At 39.1% G+C, this 20663-nt stretch overlaps 2 protein-coding genes and 1 pseudogene across 2 annotated transcripts; 2 read left to right on the top strand and 1 right to left on the bottom strand.

Annotated features, from left to right (window-relative positions):
- Window positions 1-6164: 6164 nt before the first annotated feature.
- Window positions 6165-8150, top strand: LOC103955379 (annotated as a pseudogene).
- A 1629-nt stretch (window positions 8151-9779) lies between these two features.
- On the top strand, window positions 9780-12438 carry LOC103955380 (ornithine transcarbamylase, chloroplastic). The gene is made up of 5 exons (XM_009367256.3): window positions 9780-10065; window positions 10906-11240; window positions 11439-11570; window positions 11661-11936; window positions 12046-12438. Exons 1-5 carry the CDS (start codon window positions 9855-9857, stop codon window positions 12226-12228), a joined length of 1137 nt encoding a protein of 378 aa, XP_009365531.2. The 5' UTR covers window positions 9780-9854; the 3' UTR covers window positions 12229-12438.
- A 319-nt stretch (window positions 12439-12757) lies between these two features.
- On the bottom strand, window positions 12758-19947 carry LOC103955381 (auxilin-like protein 1). The gene is given in 9 exon segments (XM_048588385.1): window positions 12758-12976; window positions 13068-13244; window positions 13403-13492; window positions 13572-13637; window positions 13755-13852; window positions 13998-14043; window positions 14138-18406; window positions 18408-18987; window positions 19400-19947. Coding segments are annotated over 9 exon segments (5691 nt in total). The 5' UTR covers window positions 19729-19947; the 3' UTR covers window positions 12758-12940.
- Between the last annotated feature and the right edge of the window lie 716 nt (window positions 19948-20663).

The raw sequence follows: 20663 nt of genomic DNA, 5'->3' as shown, positions 1-20663 counted from the left end.
TTAGCACCCCACAAATTGTTAACTAAACCCTACTAAACACACCCCACACTTACTTTTCAAAAGAAAAATTGTCTTAATACACCCATATTAACTTCCTAAAAGACCCTCATAATCCACTCGCACATAAATATGAAAAATAAAAAAACAAAAATTTCTCTTAGACGCCTGCAACCTGCAAAACTGCCACAACCCTTGCTTCCACAACTCTGCTTCAAAACTATAGTAGTGGATATAAGTACATATCTATGATCATTCATATATAAGAGTAATTAAAAGTCCTGGGAAAAGTCCGGCCCTATAAATCTGGCATGAATACATATTATCCTTCTCTAATGAGCAGATATTTTGCAGTGGATGTGGCAAAATATTTACCCGATCAAACTTTCTATTGTTAATATTTACATGGTAGTAATTGGTAATCCTAGCATCAAGTTTAATGTTTCGTGTCAAACTGTGAATCAGTTACAGTTAAAAAAAAAAAAAATGGAAGCCTGAGATTAAAGTTAATTTGAGAGCTCCAAGAAAAATATTTTTGGTGTGTAAGTTTTGATTTCACGTTGGATTTGTGGGTTTTATTAAGAAATCAAAGTCTTAAATTTTAGGCCTAAATAGTCATTTCATTATAATAACATTTTATTAATTCAATATTAAAATTTTAAATGAGGTGTAATCAACAATTTATGAGGTGTCAATAAGAAAACCCTTCCTAATATCATTGTATCAAAATAAATCAATACGCCACTCAATATTAGGTCTGGTGGTATTTCTCTTCACTTGGAAGTGAGAGGTTTTAGGTTTGAATCTCGTGGATGGGGAATTCGATACCAAATTAGGCTGCCCATTGTGTAGCTTTGTCAAACTCCCCCTCTTCTTAGTGTAAAAATATTGATGTACTAAAAAAAACAAATCAATAGTCCCAAAACCGATAAGTTTTCAAGTAGTGATTAAAAGAAATTTCTTTTGTATTATGTAGTATTAAATAATAAGGGAATGAATGATTGTGATTGAAAGTAAAAGATTTAAACAGTTGTGGAAATCAAATATAATGACCAAAACACTCGTAGCATTAAAACCACACATATTATTATCAAATAATGTAGAATAATAAGATTTTAAAAAATAAAACAACCACAAATATGTTTTGTTTTCTGTTACTTTTTGGCCATTCATGCGTTTATGGTGATGAGGGAAAAACCTGAAAAATAAATCCGAAAGCAAAAGAGAAAATATTATTGCCAAAAACAGTAAGGCGCGTAAATCACTGAGCGGACATCACGGTGGCGTTATAACCACGGCTGACGGAGGATTATGACCTGCTGGTAAGAAAATTATTTAATTTGAATATTCAACTGCCACGAAAAGGACGAGGGTCCAATACGATACGAGGAAGCTTTTCAATCGTCCAATTACATAACTTTTCTTGTATCCCAATAAATAGGGTACTAGGGAATAATGACGGAGTCAGAATGAGACCATTGATCATGACCTCAATAACATTAAAAATCCGATGTATATTTGTATGTGCATCGTATTTGATCATATAAACGGTTAGGACAAACTAAATTGTAACTTCCTACTTCTATTTTTTCTTATTATCCCTAGCTTCCTTTTCTCTTTTCTGGTGTACGACTCTATTGCGCGCACCAAGTGCTCAATAAAGTGCCTCAGTTGACAAGTCTTAGAATCTTTAACATTACTCTACAGTTTCCTATAGCCACCCTTGACAAGCCTCTACATATCATAGTAGTTGTTGACATATGTTAGCATTAAGCCTTCATCGTGTTGGCAAGAATCGACACATTTCTACTAGTGCTCGACGAAATGGTCCAACGAAGTTTTTTTGGTTGAAATCATGACACCATTATTTGAAATCATGGCTCTGCCACTAACGAGGAAGCTTCTCATTCAGATCAAATCACATAACTTTTTTTGTATCCCATTAAGTGGAGTCGCCTGTATGAATTCTAAAACGCACACTTGGCCTTCCGTCAACACCAAGTACTACGTATCTTTTCTTATAGTCTATTTAAAATCTTCTTAAATTTTCATCTACCACATTTTACTCCAAGCCTTCGTCTTATGATCACATATTCTAATCGAAACATCTCTAACCAAGTTGAGTAACCGCAGGCCTGCATCGTAATTTTAGACTTTTAGTATATGAGTTTTGTAACTTGAGACAACATATAGATTCAAAAGGCATAATTTTATTGCGAATGCAGATATGAGCAAATGCAAAGCAAAGAATAAAGCAAAAAAGAAGGAAAAAACTGCAAGTTTGGTTCGTTGCTTTTCTTCTCAATGGGATCTTACTCCATTCGTGTTTGACACTTTGTGCGTTCTCCTTCTTATGTGATGTCATAAAACGGATTTTTCCTAGTCAGCCGACGTAAAACTTGCACCAATTTCATATTCTTTTCTTTTATGCAACGAGACAAGAGGTATATAGAGAAAAATAGTATGAAACTTGTTCAAAGCAAATCTCTCTCCACTGACAGCAATGTTACATTATTACAATTTACGTTACGTGTTACAAATTATGTCTTTTGAATAAGTTGTAACACGTAACGTAAATTGTAATCATGCAAACTATAGATGCAAACCTGTTGAGTCGAATTTTCTCATCTTCAAATCCTCTCTTCTTTTCCCTCCTTCTCTCATATTTTCCTCTTTATTTTTTTCTCTCTATAAAGAAGTCAGGATAAGATATTAATGTGGCCTAATCATAACTTTTTAAATAAGAAGAGACTGATGAAGAGAGAATTCTACTCCCAAACCTGCGCCGCTCTTATACTTGTGTGCCATAAATTTTGTTAGCAGTTCATGTGAACCCTAAAACTACTCATATTTGCACTTTTTTTTTCCCTTTTTTCTGTGGCCACACACAGGAAGAACACAAACTTTTTATTTATTATATACAAGAAAAAAAACTCGAGAGAAATTCAAATGTGAACAGAGTAAACGGAAACAGAAAAGATAATATTTGGTGCTTTTCAACTCATTTTATCAGGTTTTTATGGGAGGAAGGAACTATTTCGGGAGTTTGCCGACTCAAATTTTAGAGGACCCAATTGTGATTTTTGGATTCTCATGCAAGATCATGCACCCCACCATCCGAAACCTAGTACGACAGAGTTTAATTAAGAGTCCCTATGAAAAGTAATACAAACAACACGAAATGGCCGACCTCGCGGCCGATTGTGTGATGGCGATACTACGTGACAGTATTATCAGAAAAAGTATTTTGTTAAGTCTTGAGCTGGATTCAGCTGTTCGTGTGCGGTGGCATCGTCACGGTGATCCAAAAAAAGGAAATCGACTTGTGTTGATGCTCAAACTCACATCCAATCATTAACTTTCTTTGAATTCTTAAGTGCATGATCAACCGTTTAATTTAGCAATATGTTCTCCAGAATTTTCGGATTATGAGAAGCTTATAAATGAGAGTTCGTTTGGAGCTGCTTTTAAGATAACTAAAAATGCTTATGGAAGAAACATCACTTGAATTTTTACTAAAAATTGATTTCAATCATTTTAAAAGTATTTTCCAACGAGCCTTGAGACGGAAGCATACCCTTTAGACACAAATTTTGGGCCCCTGGACAAGGTTCTGTTTACTTTATATGGATTGGCCAGGCCTATGGGCTTAGACTCTGCATTATTGCAGGCCTTACAATACTGAGTTCAACACGTGTTGAAATATATAGGGTTTAGACAAAGACCACTATTTTTTTACCGAGAGAAAATCCAATTCTCGTTGGATTCTCTTTGTGAGGATTCCGAGAATTCTCCAATCAATCACATTCGTTCATCGTATATCGTGCGATCAGTTTTCATCAAGTACTGTATATATTCAATTTTAAATAAAAAAATTTACTATGATTTTGAACCACACGATGTACGATGAACGGATGTGATTTGAGGATCTCCGAGATCTTCATAAAGAGGATCCGGCGAGGATCCTCACTCTGTTTTACCAAACAAGACCATGGGCAACAAAATTGATTTTGTATGATTTTTTCTTAGGAATTGTTATTAGCACTCCAAAATTCTTATTCTACACTTCAAACTTTCTATATTTGGAAAGAAAAATTACACTTGTGTGGAATGTAAAATAAGATTTTTGAAGTACCGAAACAATTCCCTTTTTCTTATCGGATTTCATTGAGTGCATAGTCCAAGCCCATCAACCAAGTCCATGGCCCATGGGCAACAAAATAGGTCAGGACCAGTGGACACATACACTTTGACAAGTATTTTGACACCCGTTTTTTAGGGCACACTTTAACATTTTTCAAGAATCTGAACCGTTTATATTTTAAATCACTATTCATAGATCATGTTTACTAAAAATCACCAAAATTCGAAATCACATGACCATCGATTAAATGATACTCATTTTAGTGTTTCATTGTATAATCATATTCAACTATTCGTTCATTTTCTTCACTACAAATAAATGTTTCAATAATTCTAGATTTGTCTGTTCTTTATAAAATTAATCTATAAATGATGAATGGAAAGATAAACCATTTGAATCGTAAAAGAGTTACAATTATATATATAGTAGGATAAAAAGACATATATAGATCGTAGGATAAGAAGACGCCTATTTTTGGACACAAAGCATGCCCAAACTGGTTGCTGAAGGAAATTGACGGCCTTGACTTTAAATTGAAGTGGTAGGGGAGGATATGGATTCTATCTGTGCTGAATTGGTTTTCCTTTTTTTTTTTTTTTTCTCTCTATAAAAAAATTCGGAGTATGATTATTTCATCTCCAAATTCTCCTCCTCTTATCTTTCTTTTTATTTGAAGAATCATGATTAAGTCACATTAACATCTCATATCAACTGTTTATAAAGAGATGTCACTTAGTACTATGGTCTACTAGTATTCTGCTTCAGCTGTAAGTGAGAGGTTCTAGGTTCGATTCTCACCAAGGCAAGTTTGAACCACATTATTGCTAACATATTGTAAGACTAAACCTAGCCCCCTCCTCTTAGTGTATTTAATATTGTTTGTTCAAAAACTCTTTATAGAGAGATAAAGACTGAGGAGGAAAGTATGAGAGGAGGTGAGGGAAGAGAAATTGGAGGGAGAGAGTCATACTCCAAAAAGTGAACACTAGATGTTGACTTGACTAATCATGACCATTCGAATATGAGGAGACTAAAGGGAAGGAGGGTTTAGCGGGGAGAGAATCGTACTCCATTTTACGCAGCTCTAGAGTATATAGAAGAATAAGTATTTATAGGAGGAATGGATATGGGATGTTGGATAAATAAATGATACCTAAGTTAATTGGGTAGAAAATACAAAAAGCCAAACCGAACAAAATTCAAACAGCCAAACGTCTCTCAATTAAATCTTACGTTACAAATGTTACAAAATAAATGAAATGTTACGTTACAAATGTTACAGGATAAATGAAAATTAATAAATAGTTAGTCTTGATTTTATGACTTCAAAAGTGCTGGGGAACTTTGAGCGTTGTGTTTCTTGTCAAACCAAATACAAGAACTATCACAATGAAGAGCAAAATGCGCTGAACGGTGGGCGATAATATTTAATTGCTTGTTGATGTACAAGAGTAGAGCGACCTTCAGATTGTAGACAACATAAGTTTGCAATCCTCAACAATAGGTCCAACCGAAGACACATTGAGAGAGCCGTCGTCCAAAAGAAAAGTTACAATCTAGAGTGAATCGCTTTCCAAAGCCATCACGAGCAGCCATCACTTCAACTTGCAGAGAAAGGTAATAGGGTCATATCGTCTCGCAAAGTTGCCATCACAGTCTCTTACAATGCCACCAACTCCACCCAAACTGATACCAGGACCCATCAATAGTTAACTTGAGTCTACCACTAGGCTTGGACCCTTACAGGACAGCTGTGAATGATCTCTGTTCGCTGCAGTTCCAGAGAAAGCAACTCGGCTAAATATTCTCGACACCAACTAATTAACAGACCAATAGTCGAAGAACTAGAAAATCAACAACCACGCACGTGATGCCACGCTGAAGCTGAGATACAAGAGAAAACGCGTGCGGGAGCGGGTTAGGCTGCCAGTGGTAGCTGGGGGGTCGCAGTCCTCCCTCCCACACCTTTATAAACTAGCAACTCTTGAGCAGAATAAGCTCTCTTTTGGATATTCTTCCGAGTTTCTATTGTTACTTACTTCAGTAAGCACGTACACAGATTCAAGAGAAGATATGGGATCGAAGTCTGAATCCGTTTGTGTCAGTGGCGCGTCCGGTTTCATCAGCTCCTGGCTCGTCATGAGACTCCTCGAGCGCGGTTACACCGTCCGCGCCACCGTGCGTGACCCCAGTACGTCTATATATATCCTACATTTTGCTTTTTGACTTTTCGGCTTTCATAAGTATTTGGTTAGAGTTAATGTTTTGTGATTTTATTAATGGACTGCAGCGAATCAGAAGAAGGTGAAGCATCTGTTGGACTTGCTGAAGGCGGAGACGCACCTGACGCTGTGGAAGGCGGATCTGGCGGACGAGGGAAGCTTTGATGAAGCCATACAAGGCTGCACCGGAGTGTTCCATGTTGCTACACCTATGGACTTTGAGCCCAAGGACCCCGAGGTGTCATGCATGCATGCACAAAGAAAAAATGATACATATACTATACTGCTGTACGTAGTAATACGAACAGGGAAATTAAAACTCGTATCAAAAGATAAAGTACTGAGAAGTGGTAACTAAAACAAGATAAGATATTAGAAAACTAAATTTTGTATGGTTTGACAGAATGAAGTGATCAAGCCAACAATCAATGGACTTTTGGACATCCTGAAGGCATGCCAGAAAGTTAAAACAGTTTGAAGGTTGGTGTTCACATCCTCAGCTGGAACCGTTATTATGGAAGAGCACAAAAAGCCGGTCTACAACGAATCCAACTGGAGCGACGTTGAATTTTGCCGCTCCGTCAAGATGACTGGTTGGGTAAGTAAACATAATCGATTTGTTATTGGTATTTCAAAATAATAGACACGAACAATACATATTCTACATTTAACCTACTTTGTTCAGATGTGCTTCGTCTCCAAGACTTTAGCTAAGCAAGCTGCATGGAAGTATGCCAAAGAAAACAACATTGATTTCATCACCATTGTCCCAACTCTTGTGATTGGTCCATTTCTCACGCCATCTATTCCACCAAGCCTTATCACTGGACTTTCACCAATCACACGTAAAATTAAAATATCACTCGAATAAAAGAAGTAAGTGTTGTATAGTTCTATTGTTAATTATTAACCTATGTAATTAACATCAAATTATTTAATTATTTCAGGAACTAAATCACATTATGGCATCATCAATCAGGGGCAGTATGTTCACTTGGGCGACCTCTGCCTTTCTCACATCTATTTGTACGAGCATTTGAAAGCTGAGGGCCGCTACATTTGTTCGTCACATGATGCAAAAATTCACGACCTTGTGAAAATGCTCAGAGAAAAATACCCCGCGTACAATATTTCCACAAAGTAATTGCTAATTAATCCCTCCTAACCCTTAAGATAAATTAACTAATCAATTCTTTGTTACGCATATCATAATTGTTAACTAAACGCTAATGCAATGCAGGTTCGAGGGCATTGACGACAACTTAGATACTATTCATTTTTCTTCAAAGAAGTTGAGGCACATAGGGTTTGAGTTCAAGTACAGCTTGGAGGACATGTTTGTGGAGGCTGTTGATACGTGCCGGGCAAAGGGCTTGATTTTTATTCCGGCCGAGAAAACTGAGGCTGCTGATGAGAGCAACGTCGTCGACGTCAAAATTGCCGGTTAAAATATTGATGAGGTGATTAATGTTTGCATTTTGTGTCGAGGCTTAATCTCTGTTGTTTTACATTTGATGGCCTGGATTTGATCTCTGTTGTTAAAAAGCTAATCTCCAATTAAGTATAATATTAGAAAGTACGCGACTCAAATTATAATCAAGAAAAGTAGGAGCCACAGCTCGAAGTTCACAACAAATGACGAAAAGTCCAACTGCCAAAAAAAAAAAAAAAAAAAAATCATTGTCGTACACCATTTCGAGCGGGAAATAGTACTCAAAGGTGAAACATAATGCAAAGGATCTTCGATCCCTTCCTCTTAATCTACCAAGTTCGGAGATTCAGGTCATTGAAATGTGATCAAACAGTTAAAGTTATTATAATTTTTAAAGTGGACTTTTGTTTGTAACCGTTTGATCAAATTTCAATGGTCTGAATCTCCGAACTTGGTGGATTATGAGGAAGAGATCCGGAGATGATCCATTTCCAAACAGAATGTCTACTAGTGCAAATAAATATTAGAAACACTAGTAGACATTCTCTCTTGCTTGACCCTGGCTACGGGCATGGTGAACTTCCCCATAGCCTATTTGGGTCTGAAAATGATGGATAACCGTGGCTTACCACCAGTTATCCTCCTTTTTAAAAAAGAAAAAGATTTATGTTGTTGTGTGCAGTGGTGGATCTAGGAAAAATTATTTGGAGGGTCACATGGAAAAGTTCACAAACATTTCTTAGACACATTATAACCTTCAAAATTAAACCATAGTTCCATTATTCATAACTTATAGAACAAATAACAATACAAGTTACAATAGTCAATGACTTGTTTTCACATTTTGAAAATACTCCATCATAGCTTCATTATCAACAGAAGAAAAAACACTGATTTAAGCTGAAAATCGCCGATTTCTCTACAAATCCTTTACTCCATATAGGGAATCACATTCACAAGAAGTTGAAACGTCTTTCTATTCAACAAACTAGAACGTATAGAAGGTTTGCGTGATGGTAATAATTTGATTATTGGACGTAGATTTATTGACACATTTTAGTTTTTGTGTTTTTTTGTACCATACTTCACTAATCCCTAAACTACCGAGCACTAGTCAACTTTATGCTTTTAGGGACCCACTAAAAGACTCATGTTGAGGCACCCCTACCAAAGCACAAGGATTTCTCTCCAACCAAGAGGCCAATTACGATGCGACACGTGCCAACATTAGAATAAAGCTCCTAGAGTCGCACATAGACTGCAAACAAAAGCATGCGACTTTCGTCAACTATAGAAGGAGATCATTCTTCTATGATTAATCCCTAATGCCATTATTATACCTAATTCATTATTAGAACTCACTAATAATGATTATGCTTGAACCTTTGTATTATGTAAACTCTACATTATTAATTAGAACTCCTCTACCCTCATGGATATAGCCAAACTTAGGATAAAACACATACATCTTGTTACTCTCGCTAAGTGACCAGAACAACCTCTTGGATCAGGTCACAACTTTAACACTTTACATAAGTCCATCCAATTTTGTGCATTTTATTTTCTTATTATTTATATAAGTCCATCTAATCTAACAAAATCTATAATTTGCCTCCAAAAAAAAAAAAAAAAACTAAAATAGAAAAATATAATAAAAGAATAAGCTTACTAATGATATTTAAATCATTTATAGATCTTAAATTAAATCCGATAAGATTTTGATCCGATCCAAATGAGATGCTAATCAAATTTGTCCAATTTTCTGATCATTAATAAATATCATATTTTTGCTAAAATAAATAATTATTTCGGGTATACTTTCAGGTAGTGAGGTGAATTTTTAAAATGTATATCGAAATATATATCAAATTCGTAAATCCGCTACGTTTAGAGGTCTACTTTACTAAATTATGATGCAAAGTGTAATTTGCTATAAAACTTTCCTCTAATTGACACGTGGGATAAGAATCACCCCTGCTAATAAAACTCCGTGACTGTTTCGGGCCTCTGCAGTTTTCGATTTTATGAAAAACCGCTGAAACTGTTCCCACCAAAACCAATGGCGGCGGCGATTTCTTCTCACCTCGCGTTCCGATCAGAGAAACCCTCTCTCTCCTCTTCATCTTCCTCTTTCTCCGGCCAGAGTATCCGATCGCCTCGATGCTCCGCCAAGCTCACGGGCATTTCCCGGCCTTCTCCGGCGAGCCTCCGACGAATCTCGTGCCAGAGCTCCGTTGCTACTTCGCCTGCATCAGTCGCCGACGGAACAGGTCAATTCTCGTCTCTCATTCTTAATCTGACTGATTACTTGTTTAGCTTGAAGTTAATTTCTGTTCTTTCGCTTAATACGTTTGGATTCGGGGTTTCGGCACTGTGTTGGATTTGTTTTTGTGCGATTCCAAATTGCAATGGTAAAGTGCTTGATTAGGGTCTAGGGTTCTTGAAATTCTCGGAGGTAATTAAATGGCGATGTTCTTGAACAATGCAGGCATGTGAGTGTGTTGGTGAGTGAATGTCATTTCGGTTTGGAAGATTTGGCCGTTGTGGAAATTAGGGTTTCTGATGGAAATTAGATATAAGGCAATTAGAACTGTGTCGCCTCGCTGATTAGAACTTTGCAAATGTTGAATTGTGTTAGCTGTTTACAGTTTCATCTCGAAAACTGATTCTTGAAATCTCCGAGCTTATGAAGAACCTAACTGTAACCGGAACTGTAATTCTTTATCTTAGACGACGGTGCTGAATTGTGAGAAGAATAGATGACTTTGGTGAAATGTTGCCACAATATTAGTGCTTGTTTGGATGTGCTTGTAAAATGACGGGAAGTGGTGAAAATGTTTTTGGAACCAATTCTTAGTAAAAATACAAGTAAATTCTGGAAAAGCACTTAAAGTGCACCTGGAAGAAGCACATAAGTGGTGCTTCTTGAGAAAGCACTTTACGTGCTTTTGGAACCAAAAAACATTTTCTCTAGAAGTGCTTTCAGCCATTTTAAAAGCACATCCAAACGAGCTCTTACTTGAGAAAACTTATACCGTTGCGTTATCTTATGGCTCAGCAAAATCAATTATCTTCTGACTTGCTGCTTTCCACGTTTCTTCATTTTTCAGCAAAATCTCAGCTGAAGGATTTTCTGCACATAAATGATTTTGACAAATCCACTATTCTGAAGATCTTAGACCGAGCTGCGGAGGTCAAGGCACTTCTCAAATCAGGAGACAGGTCATTTCAACCTTTTAAGGGCAAGACAATGGCTATGATCTTTGCAAAGCCTTCCATGAGAACCCGTGTCTCATTCGAGACTGGGTTTTTCTTGCTAGGAGGTCATGCCATATACTTGGGACCTGATGACATTCAGATGGGTAAGCGGGAGGAAACTCGAGATGTTGCACGTGTTCTGTCTCGCTATAATGACATTATTATGGCGCGCGTCTTTGCTCATCAGGTATGCTGGTGAGTTCTTAGTTTGTAATTTACCAAAGGCGATAGACTTGCGTAATTAAAGTTCAGTTCTGGGCTGGTTAGAGTATTTGTTATGGCAGCAGTATGTCCATGTGTTGTGAGTTTTCTCATGGAATCTCGTGAATGTTTCCGCTTGAGCAACGTACTTAGAAAAGATTTTTCTTCACCTGTTTTGTCGCAGGATATCCTTGATTTGGCTAAATTTTCAACTGTACCTGTTGTCAATGGCTTGACAGACTACAACCATCCCTGTCAAATTATGGCTGATGTCCTCACTATCATTGAACACATTGGCCAGATAGAAGGAACTAAGGTCGGTCCATTGTTTTGCTTGCAAATTACGGTTTTTATTCTGCTAGATTTAGAATACAGTTTCCGACTGTAAATTCTCCGCAAATTTCAGGTTGTCTATGTCGGAGATGGAAACAACGTTGTCCACTCCTGGTTGTTGATGGCTGCTGTTATTCCTTTCCACTTCGTTTGTGCATGTCCCAAAGGTTTTGAACCAGATAAGAAAACAGTTGAGAAGGCGCAGCAGGCGGGTATCAGCAAGATTGAGATTACAAACGATCCAAAGGAAGCGGTCAAAGGAGCCGATGTTGTGTACTCAGATGTGTGGGCTAGCATGGGGCAAAAGGAGGAGGCTGATTCTCGCCGTAAAATTTTCCAAGGATTTCAGGTATGCGCTATGTTTATCTAAAATTTTCCAAGGATGTTAGGTATGTTTGTCCGGTCGGGTGGCTGATGTTGGTTATATTTTTTACTTGTATTTCGCTCTGTTACTACAGGTTGATGAAAATCTAATGAAGATAGCAGGGCCGAAAGCCTATTTCATGCATTGTTTACCAGCAGAAAGAGGAGTGGAAGTGACCGACGGAGTAGTTGAGGCTCCAAATTCTATTGTCTTTCCCCAAGCCGAGAATCGAATGCACGCGCAGAACGCTATCATGCTTCATCTGCTCGGAGTTTGATCATATATGATATCCCTAGCAATGAAACCGGAAACTGCCTTGGTGTACCGAGTTGTATCGACAACAGTACAAGAACGTTTCAAGTTTAGAGACACTTTTTAGCCTAAAATTAGGTGCAGAATTGTGCTTTCGGATCGGTACTTGTTTGCTTGTTATCATCTATGGAGCAGATCAAATGCAAACTTAATGCATGAAGTTTTCGAGTCAAAACTGGATTGAAGTATTTGGGGCAACTAGGGATGCCATTTTCTATTTGGATATGGAGGCTAACCCTCGTAGGGCATGAGAGAGACCAGGATATGCCTCGGTTATGCCCAAGAATTTACCCAACTATATGGTTCGGCCAAATCCTAGATGTAACCGTTATTATATTCCCTGTATCTCTCTCTCTCATCACGTTTTATCTCCGACAACTCCTTTGATGTTAGCCTGTTGTTTTCTCCTTCATATAAGGATCACAACCCAAAGAAATAACATCTACGTGACTCACACGAGGAAGACGAGAAAAGGACGAACCAAAACGAGGACGAGGACGAGGACGGCTTTTCCTACTTTTCTTATTTCTGGGTAAAGAGGATGATAAGATTACACTTCCATTTTCTACAAAGAATGCCTACAATCTATTTCCTAATATTGCTATATAAATTATTCCAAGAGGAACCTATCGCAGTAATACTTTATTTGCTCCTCTGTACGTACCAAAAAAAAGAGTCTACCGCTCTTCTACGTTGAATCTATTCCAAGCCTCCTGGAGAGTAAACCCGAAAAAAATATAAGTAAAGACTCAAAATTTTGATCTCGATCTTTACATATTCGGGGACAGAAGATTGGAAACGCACCTGTAGAAGATCAAACACCTTCTCGCAAGTGTACTTCTGCTGTATGCTTGCACCCCGTTGCTGTAACTTGTCAGGATGAACAAAGAGAGCAGCTTTACGGTAAGCTTTCTTTACAGCCACAGTTGTAATGATTTCTGTTAGAGGAATTGGCTGCCAGCCACTATCCGGCCCGAGGATCTGCCAGTTACAGACATCAAGTTAAAACTAGCTAATTATGGAGGAACTGGAAATTTTGGTCTGCTTTGGCTACAATCATCATCATTGAACACTGAAGATGAAACAGAAACAAAGCATACTAATATCGCAAAAGAAACATGAATCAGGCTGGCACATACATATTGTAGCGTTGAAAGTAGTGCCCGCAAATTTCTCTCTTTCCCGCTTGACCACCTTTTGACCTCGGCATCAAGACCTTCTGCTAATCTCTGCACAAAATTATATGCACAAGAGTGAGAAAACGTTTGGTGTGTACGTAAACGTGTATTCACAAGAGTGAGAAATTACATTTCTCTCAGCTTGCTCTTTCTGTACAAGAAGATCACGCATATTCTTCTCCGCAAGAGCTTTAGCCTGAAGGAGGTTGGAAAGAGTAAAAAATATCAAGCAGAGCTTGTTATAAGTCACCACTGTGTATTCAGAACCAGCAAAGATCAAGAAGATCAAAACCGAGAAAGATCAGAAACATACCGCACGTTCAGCCGTCCGTTGATTCCTCTCCAACTTAGCTTTGCACCTTTGAGATGATTCAACATTACTTCCACCACTCCTCTCAGCAGGGGAAGGATCTTCATTAAGGAAAAAAATTGTTCAGAAGTCGCAGAGAGTTAAATAGTACATACCCTATAATTGAATGCTATGATGACACAGTAAAAATACGAGATCAATGCATAGAATGGAATGCTATAATGGCACTGAGAGATAACCACATACCGCTGTTATTTGAAGAACTTGGGTATCTTGATTTAGACTCTGGGTCCTGCAAGAATTTTTATTATCCATTAATTTTTGTTGTTAGAGCTGGACAAGCTTCATGATACTTGTAAGAGTAAACCATTAAAACAAATACTCACAGAGGGCGAAACACCCAGCTTCATTCCATCATCTCTAGAAGCACCAGAAGATTTCTCAGAAACAGATCTCTTAGCTTGCTTTCCTGCCTCGTAAGCCTTCCCGGATAATGCTTTTTCTAAGGCACGCTCCCGAGCCTCTTCAGTTGCTCTTTCCACAGCAGCACGTTCAGATTTTAGTTTAGCTTCCTTTGAAGCCTTCTCAGCTAAGGAAATATCATTAGCCTTTACAGAAGTCTTTCCCGACCTTTCTTGGGCCTCAGCGATTGCCTTTTGACGAGTTTCAGCAGCTCTTTCTCGAGCTTCAGCAAATGCCCTTTCGCGAGCTTCACGAATTACCCTTTCAACAGCTTTTTTCTCCTTTACTCTTTCCCTTTCCCTCCCTTTTGCATTCTGTTTTTGTTTCAGGAGTTCCTTCTCTATCTCTACTTCCTTTTGCAATCTAGCACTAGTTTCACACTCTTCTGCAGTCGGGGTTTCTTGTTGATTTTCCATTTTTTGTTGTTCCACTTCTTTCTTTGAAGTATGACGTTTTTCACTTTTCTTTGCAGTCAAGGTTGTTTGACGATTCTCACCTTTTTCTTGTTCCAAGACTTGCAGCGAACTATGAATGATTACACACTCTTCTGTCGTGGTTGCTTTATGATTATCCATATTTTCCTCTGCACATGTTGTCTCCGTCTCATGATCCAGTCGCACATTTCTGCCCTTTCTTCTTAGGATATGAGAAAGCTGAGCTACTTCTGTACTGGTCCCATCATCAAACCACCTTTTCCTGTGAGAAGGTTTGGAATTATTCTTGTTCTCTTCCTGATCCACAGCAACTTCAATTTCCTTCACATCCTCATTGATTTCTTGCATTTCTTCGACATGCTTTTCTAAAGTGACATCTTGCTTTTGCCCACAGTTCATGGCATTTATATCTACATTTATCCCATTTTCTTCACAAGGATGGCTCTCAATTGGATCTTCCATTTGCTTCAGTATCTCAGCAAGTTTGACACCTGAAGCCAAGCCATCAGCTTCACATATTTCTTTCTCCTCCATGCCATTCCCCTCTTCAACTGATTCTGATTGGTTCCCATTCTCCTTGAGCTTAATAAGAGTTTCAGAAACATCGAGTTTATCAAACCATCTTTTCCTATGTGAAGACCTGGAATTATTCCTGTTCTCTTCCTGCTTCGCAGAAACTTCAGCTTCCATCATATACTTATTTATATCTCCCAATTCTTCAACTTGTTTTCTGAAATCGTTGACTACTTCAGTCTCTCTAACAAGCTGGTGATCTTGCTTTTGACCAGAGCTCATGTCATTTCTCTTCAGAGTTATTCCATTTTCGTCACAAGAATGGACCTCTGTTGCATCTTGTACTTGCTTTGGTAACTCAGCAAGTTTGCAGTCTGTTTCATGCATCTCTTTCTCTACTGTGCCATTATCCTCTTCAACTGATTCTGATTGGTTCACATTCTCTTTGAGTTCATCCAAAGTTTCAGCAACTTCTATTCTATCCCCGTCCTCTTCATGTGCAGGTACCTTCAGAGCTTCTTCTACATCCTTGTCATATTCTGCATGTCCGGTGGGCCCCTCTTTTTCGTCTAGGTCCTCACCGTCACCCTCCTCACATAGGTTATTAGTTGCCTCAAAATTGCAGTCTGTTTCATGCATCTCTTTCTCTACTGTGCCATTATCCTCTTCAACTGATTCTGACTGGTTCACATTCTCTTTGAGTTCATCCAAAGTTTCAGCAACTTCTATTCTATCCCCGTTCTCTTCATGTGCAGGTACCTCCAGAGTTTCTTCTACATCCTTGTCATACTCTGCATGTCCAGTGGACCCCTCTTTTTTGTTTAGGTCCTCGCTGTCACTCTCCTCACATAGGTTATTAGTTGCCTCAAAATTGCAGTCTGTTTCATGCATCTCTTTCTCTACCGTGCCATTATCCTCTTCAACTGATTCTGACTGGTCCACATTCTCTTTGAGTTCATCCAAAGTTTCAGCAACTTCTATTCTATCCCAGTCCTCTTCATGTGCAGGTACATCCAGAGTTTCTTCTACATCCTTGTCATACTCTGCATGTCCAGTGGACCACTCTTTTTCGTTTAGGTCCTCACTGTCACCCTCCTCACATAGGTTATTAGTTGCCTTAAAATTGCAGTCTGTTTCACACATCTCTTTCTCTACTGTGCCATTATCCTCTTCAACTGATTCTGAATGGTCCACATTCTCTTCAAGTTCATCCAAAGTTTCAGCAACTTCTATTCTATCCCCATCCTCTTCATGTGCAGGTACGTCCAGAGTTTCTTCTACATCCTGGGCATACTCTGCATGACCAGTGGGGCCCTCTTTTTCATTTAGGTCCTCACTGTCACCCTCTTCACATAGGTTATTAGTTGCCTCATAATTGCAGTCTGGGTTCTTTAGATCCTCTCGAGCCTCTGTCACCTTCTCATCTTCTGTACTCTGATCAATCAGTACTTCCATTCTCCCATCTACTACACATGGAAAACTCTCTTGTTGCCTCTTCTCACATTCTATCTCCTGACTAGCAGCCCCTTCAGGTATCATCTCAGGTTCTCTCAAGTCGTCAAGCTTCTCATGTCCTTCAGACTTGCTCTCATTTCTCTTCTCAACATATTCCTCATCGTTAGAGTCCTTAAGTGTCTCCTCAATGATGTTTTGCCTGTTGTCCTTGTTGAACCACCTCTCAGTGTCTTCTCCCCTGTGGACATGTTTTTGCTCCCTCTCATCTTCTTCCTGCTTGTAAGCCTCGTCGCCTATCTTCTCATAGTCAACCCACTCTTGTGACATCAATTTCTGTTTCACATGTCTGGTTTCCTGTAACTCTTGAGTTTCATGCCTTCTGTTGTATCCTTTTAGCTTCTCGAGCTCCCCTGGCTTCTCTTCAAGAATTTCCTTCAAATAGGAAGCCTGAAGCTTCCCAGTTTCTTCATGCACTCTGGAAGCTTCCAGTCTATTCTCATTTTCTTCCTGATCAAAAGCATCTTTAACTGTTTCCAGTTCACTTGCATGTTCTTCACACTTAGATGACCCTGCATCCAGACTGAATATCTTCTCTAACTCCCCTTGTTCATCGTATTTAGCTGCTTGTAATCTCTCGCCACATAGTTCTGGATTTTCAAATGCTTCCGTGGTTGTCTTCTTCCTTTTCTGTTCCTCTTCAACAGCAATTTGTATCATTTTTATGGCAGGGTTGGCTTCTTCATCCTCTACTGTTGTAGCCTGGTGTTCACTTGAGTCAGAAAACTCATAGAACACTTCTGCTGGTTCTGATAGATCAAGTTCTCCCGTGTCAGGAAATTCATAGAACTGTTCTGCGGCTTCTGAGAAATCAGGTTCACCTGTGTCAGCAACTTCATAAAATTGTTCAGCTGCTTCTAGTACATCAGCTTGTTGCTGCGTACAACCCATGTGAGTCGATATAGATTCATTCTCTATTTTCCCTCCAGTTTCCTTAGCACCAAAATTTTTATTTGCATCATCAAGTGCTGCAGTGACTTGTTCCAGCCCATTAGAAAAAATTGAAAAATGAACAGGAACAGCCACTTCTTCACGTAACTCCTGAGTCTTCCTCTCTTCGGGTAGGCCAACTCCATCTGCAAATTTATCCCCCTTCACCTCAAGTTTTGTACTTTTAGAAACACGAACAGGAACAGCCACTTCTTCATGTAACCCCGGCGTCTCTCTCTCTTTGGGTATGCTTACTTTGTCTGCATATTTATCCCCCTTCACCTCAAGTTTTGTACTGGTAGAATGATGAACAGGAACAGTCACTTCTTCATGTAATTCCCGAGACTTTCTCTCTTTAGGCATGCTTACTTTGTCTGCAAATTTATCCTCCTTCGCCTCAAGTTTCATACCAGTAGAATCATGAACAAAAATAGCCACTTCTTCATGTAGCTCCCGAGCCTTCCTCTCTTGGGGTATGCTCACTTTGTCTGCAAATTTATCCCCCCTCACCTCAAGTTTTGTACTAGTATATACATGAACAGGAACAGCCCCTTCTTCATGTAACCCCCCAGTCTTCCTCTCTTTTGGTATGCTTACTGTATCTACAAATTTATCTCCCTTCACCTCAAATTTCGCGCCATTGTTAAAGCTCGGTTTGACACGATTTTGTGAACCAGTTTTCCTTCTTTCCTTCGACTCTTTTGCCATATTTATCCTTGCTTGAGCCTCCTCTATTGCCTTTATCAAAGCAGCCGCAGAGGCAGCAGCGGTAGAATTTGTGTCTACTTCCTCATCAAAGTACGGTAGGTGAAGAAACAGGGCCAGAACCTTCTAAATTATCACTTCTAGAAACGCCAAAAATAGAAGCCATTGGTTTCTCAAATTCAACCTTGCCCTCAGACAGCGGGCTTGAAATTGATGGGCTGCTTGAAGGATTAATTTCACAAGCATTAAATAACTCACTGTGCGAAATGGATCTTTTCCGATCATAATTATTCTGAACCTTGGCAACTGCCCCAGAAGTCTGCTTCCTATCATCAACAACTGGAAGGTCTCTTGCCGCCTTCAGATGGTTGCCCTCCGTCATTCTCTCACATAAATTATTGTTAGGGGAAGCACCATTTTCTTTGGAAGGTACCAGTTTATCACCTTCAGTCGCATGTATGGGACTGACTTCATCAACCAAACATGTATATGCTGGAACAGCATGAAGCATTGCTCCGCCCGTAAAACTTTTGCTTCTGTGATTGGTTTTATGGTATGACATGTTGAACTTCTTGGCACCATCAAATGATTGATAAGACGCTTCATGTGACAAAACACGATTCCCCTCGGTATCAGAAGGATCTGCCTCTTTCGAAGGCGACCGCTTTTCAGCCGGCTTCCTATTCATAAGAAGGAATACAGTCATACACACACGCCAGAATGTCAATCTATGTAGCTGTAAAAAGTTTGCTTCTTTATCTTTCGGTGTGAAATGTCTGTTATTTCCGGTTGATTTAATCCTACATATAAGAACTAAGAGCTCTCGGATTCGGTTCAAATTTATCTTCTTGAAGTTTTCTCAGAAACCAAACAAAGGATGAAATTATTAACGGTTGAATTTCAACTGCAATTTACAACTGCCAGCTACCGAAATTACTCAAATTTATAAAAATCAAACTGAAATTTCAAAGAACGAGCTATCTAAAGTATCAAAATTACTAATTTACCATGCCAGATTACGAAAGAAACGAACTTGCAGACTCAAAAAACATGTAAAATTGCGCATTCTCAAGGAGCGAGGAGTAAACGTACCTTCTTTCCTTCTTCTTCGGCTCCGCAAAGAGCTCCTCATACGGCACTGCGAAATCCGAATCTCCAAATCCACCGAAGACGTTAGAGTAATCGAGCTTCGAGCTCCGAACATCCACCGAATCCTTCCGCTCACGGAGCTCCGGAACGTCAAGCACCGGAATCGACGAAGCTCCGGAGCCGCCGAAAATCTCGCCGTAGTCGTCGACTCGGGAGGAGAAACTCGAGACATTGAACTTGGATGCAGCTGCGGAGGAGAAAACGCCGTCGTATATCGCCAGACCGTTGGAGAGCTTCTGAGAAAGCGACACGGACGAAGCTTGGTAATCCATTGATGGACCGGAAGGTGAGAACTACGCGCTGCGCTGCGTTTTGCTTCTTCTTCCTCCTCCTGTCAGTGTTCGGAGCAAAATCCACAGAGAGATCACCGTGAGAGAGATGAAATTATGAGAGGATTTTCCGGGAAAATGTTGTTATGCGGTCTAACTGTCGGAGTACGGAAGTTGAATTAATCGGTTTTGGAGCAAAAGATCGGGAGGGTGACCGGCGGTAGCCGGTGAGTGTGGACAGTGAACTTTTGACTCAGGCTTTTTATCGATTGGCTGTTTGTGCTGTCGTGTTGCGTGGGAAGCTCTTCCGAATCCGACGCGTCAGTGTCAAATCTGCAACAGTTGACACCGACAAAAGAAAGGGGTAAATTGGGTATCATGCTAAAATCAGGGGTAGTTTTGGAAGGTTAAATAAACAACTGAAAAAAAAAAAAAAAAAAAATTTCATGTTTATAAGAGCGATTGAAGGGAAGGATAATCGTAGTGGCCAAACTCATGGAAAAGACTTAGCTGCTGAAAGATTCAGCAGCATCTCCTGTTGTCAACCAATTACGGTTAGATATGTGTCTAAATTGTGATTAAAAAATTTACAACTTGGATACGTGTCCAGCCGTGATTGGTTGGCAGCAAGAGGTGCTGCTAAATCTTCAGAAGTCAAGTCTCGTTCCAAACTCATCAAGATGATCAGCCATTCAGTATTACGGTCTTGTGATATTCATTTTCATTTGAAAGTGAAAAATCTTAGGTTCGAATATCATGGATGACGAATTTGACACCAAATTAGGCTGTTCATTGTGTGGCTTAGCCAAACTCCCCCTCCCCTTAGCTTAAAAATATCGATGTACTCGGAAGAAAAAAAAAAAAAAAATCAACCAGATGGTTCATAAATTAAAAAAGCAATCAATGTCATCCTTAACACATGGGTGGTGTAAATGAAT

The sequence above is a fragment of a genome, unplaced genomic scaffold (genome assembly GCF_019419815.1).
Source record: "Pyrus x bretschneideri cultivar Hongxiangsu unplaced genomic scaffold, Pyrus_bretschneideri_v1 Contig28, whole genome shotgun sequence".
Taxonomy (NCBI): domain Eukaryota; kingdom Viridiplantae; phylum Streptophyta; class Magnoliopsida; order Rosales; family Rosaceae; genus Pyrus; species Pyrus x bretschneideri.
Note: the sequence above shows the minus strand (reverse complement) of the source record. Positions and strands in the feature narration are given on the sequence as shown.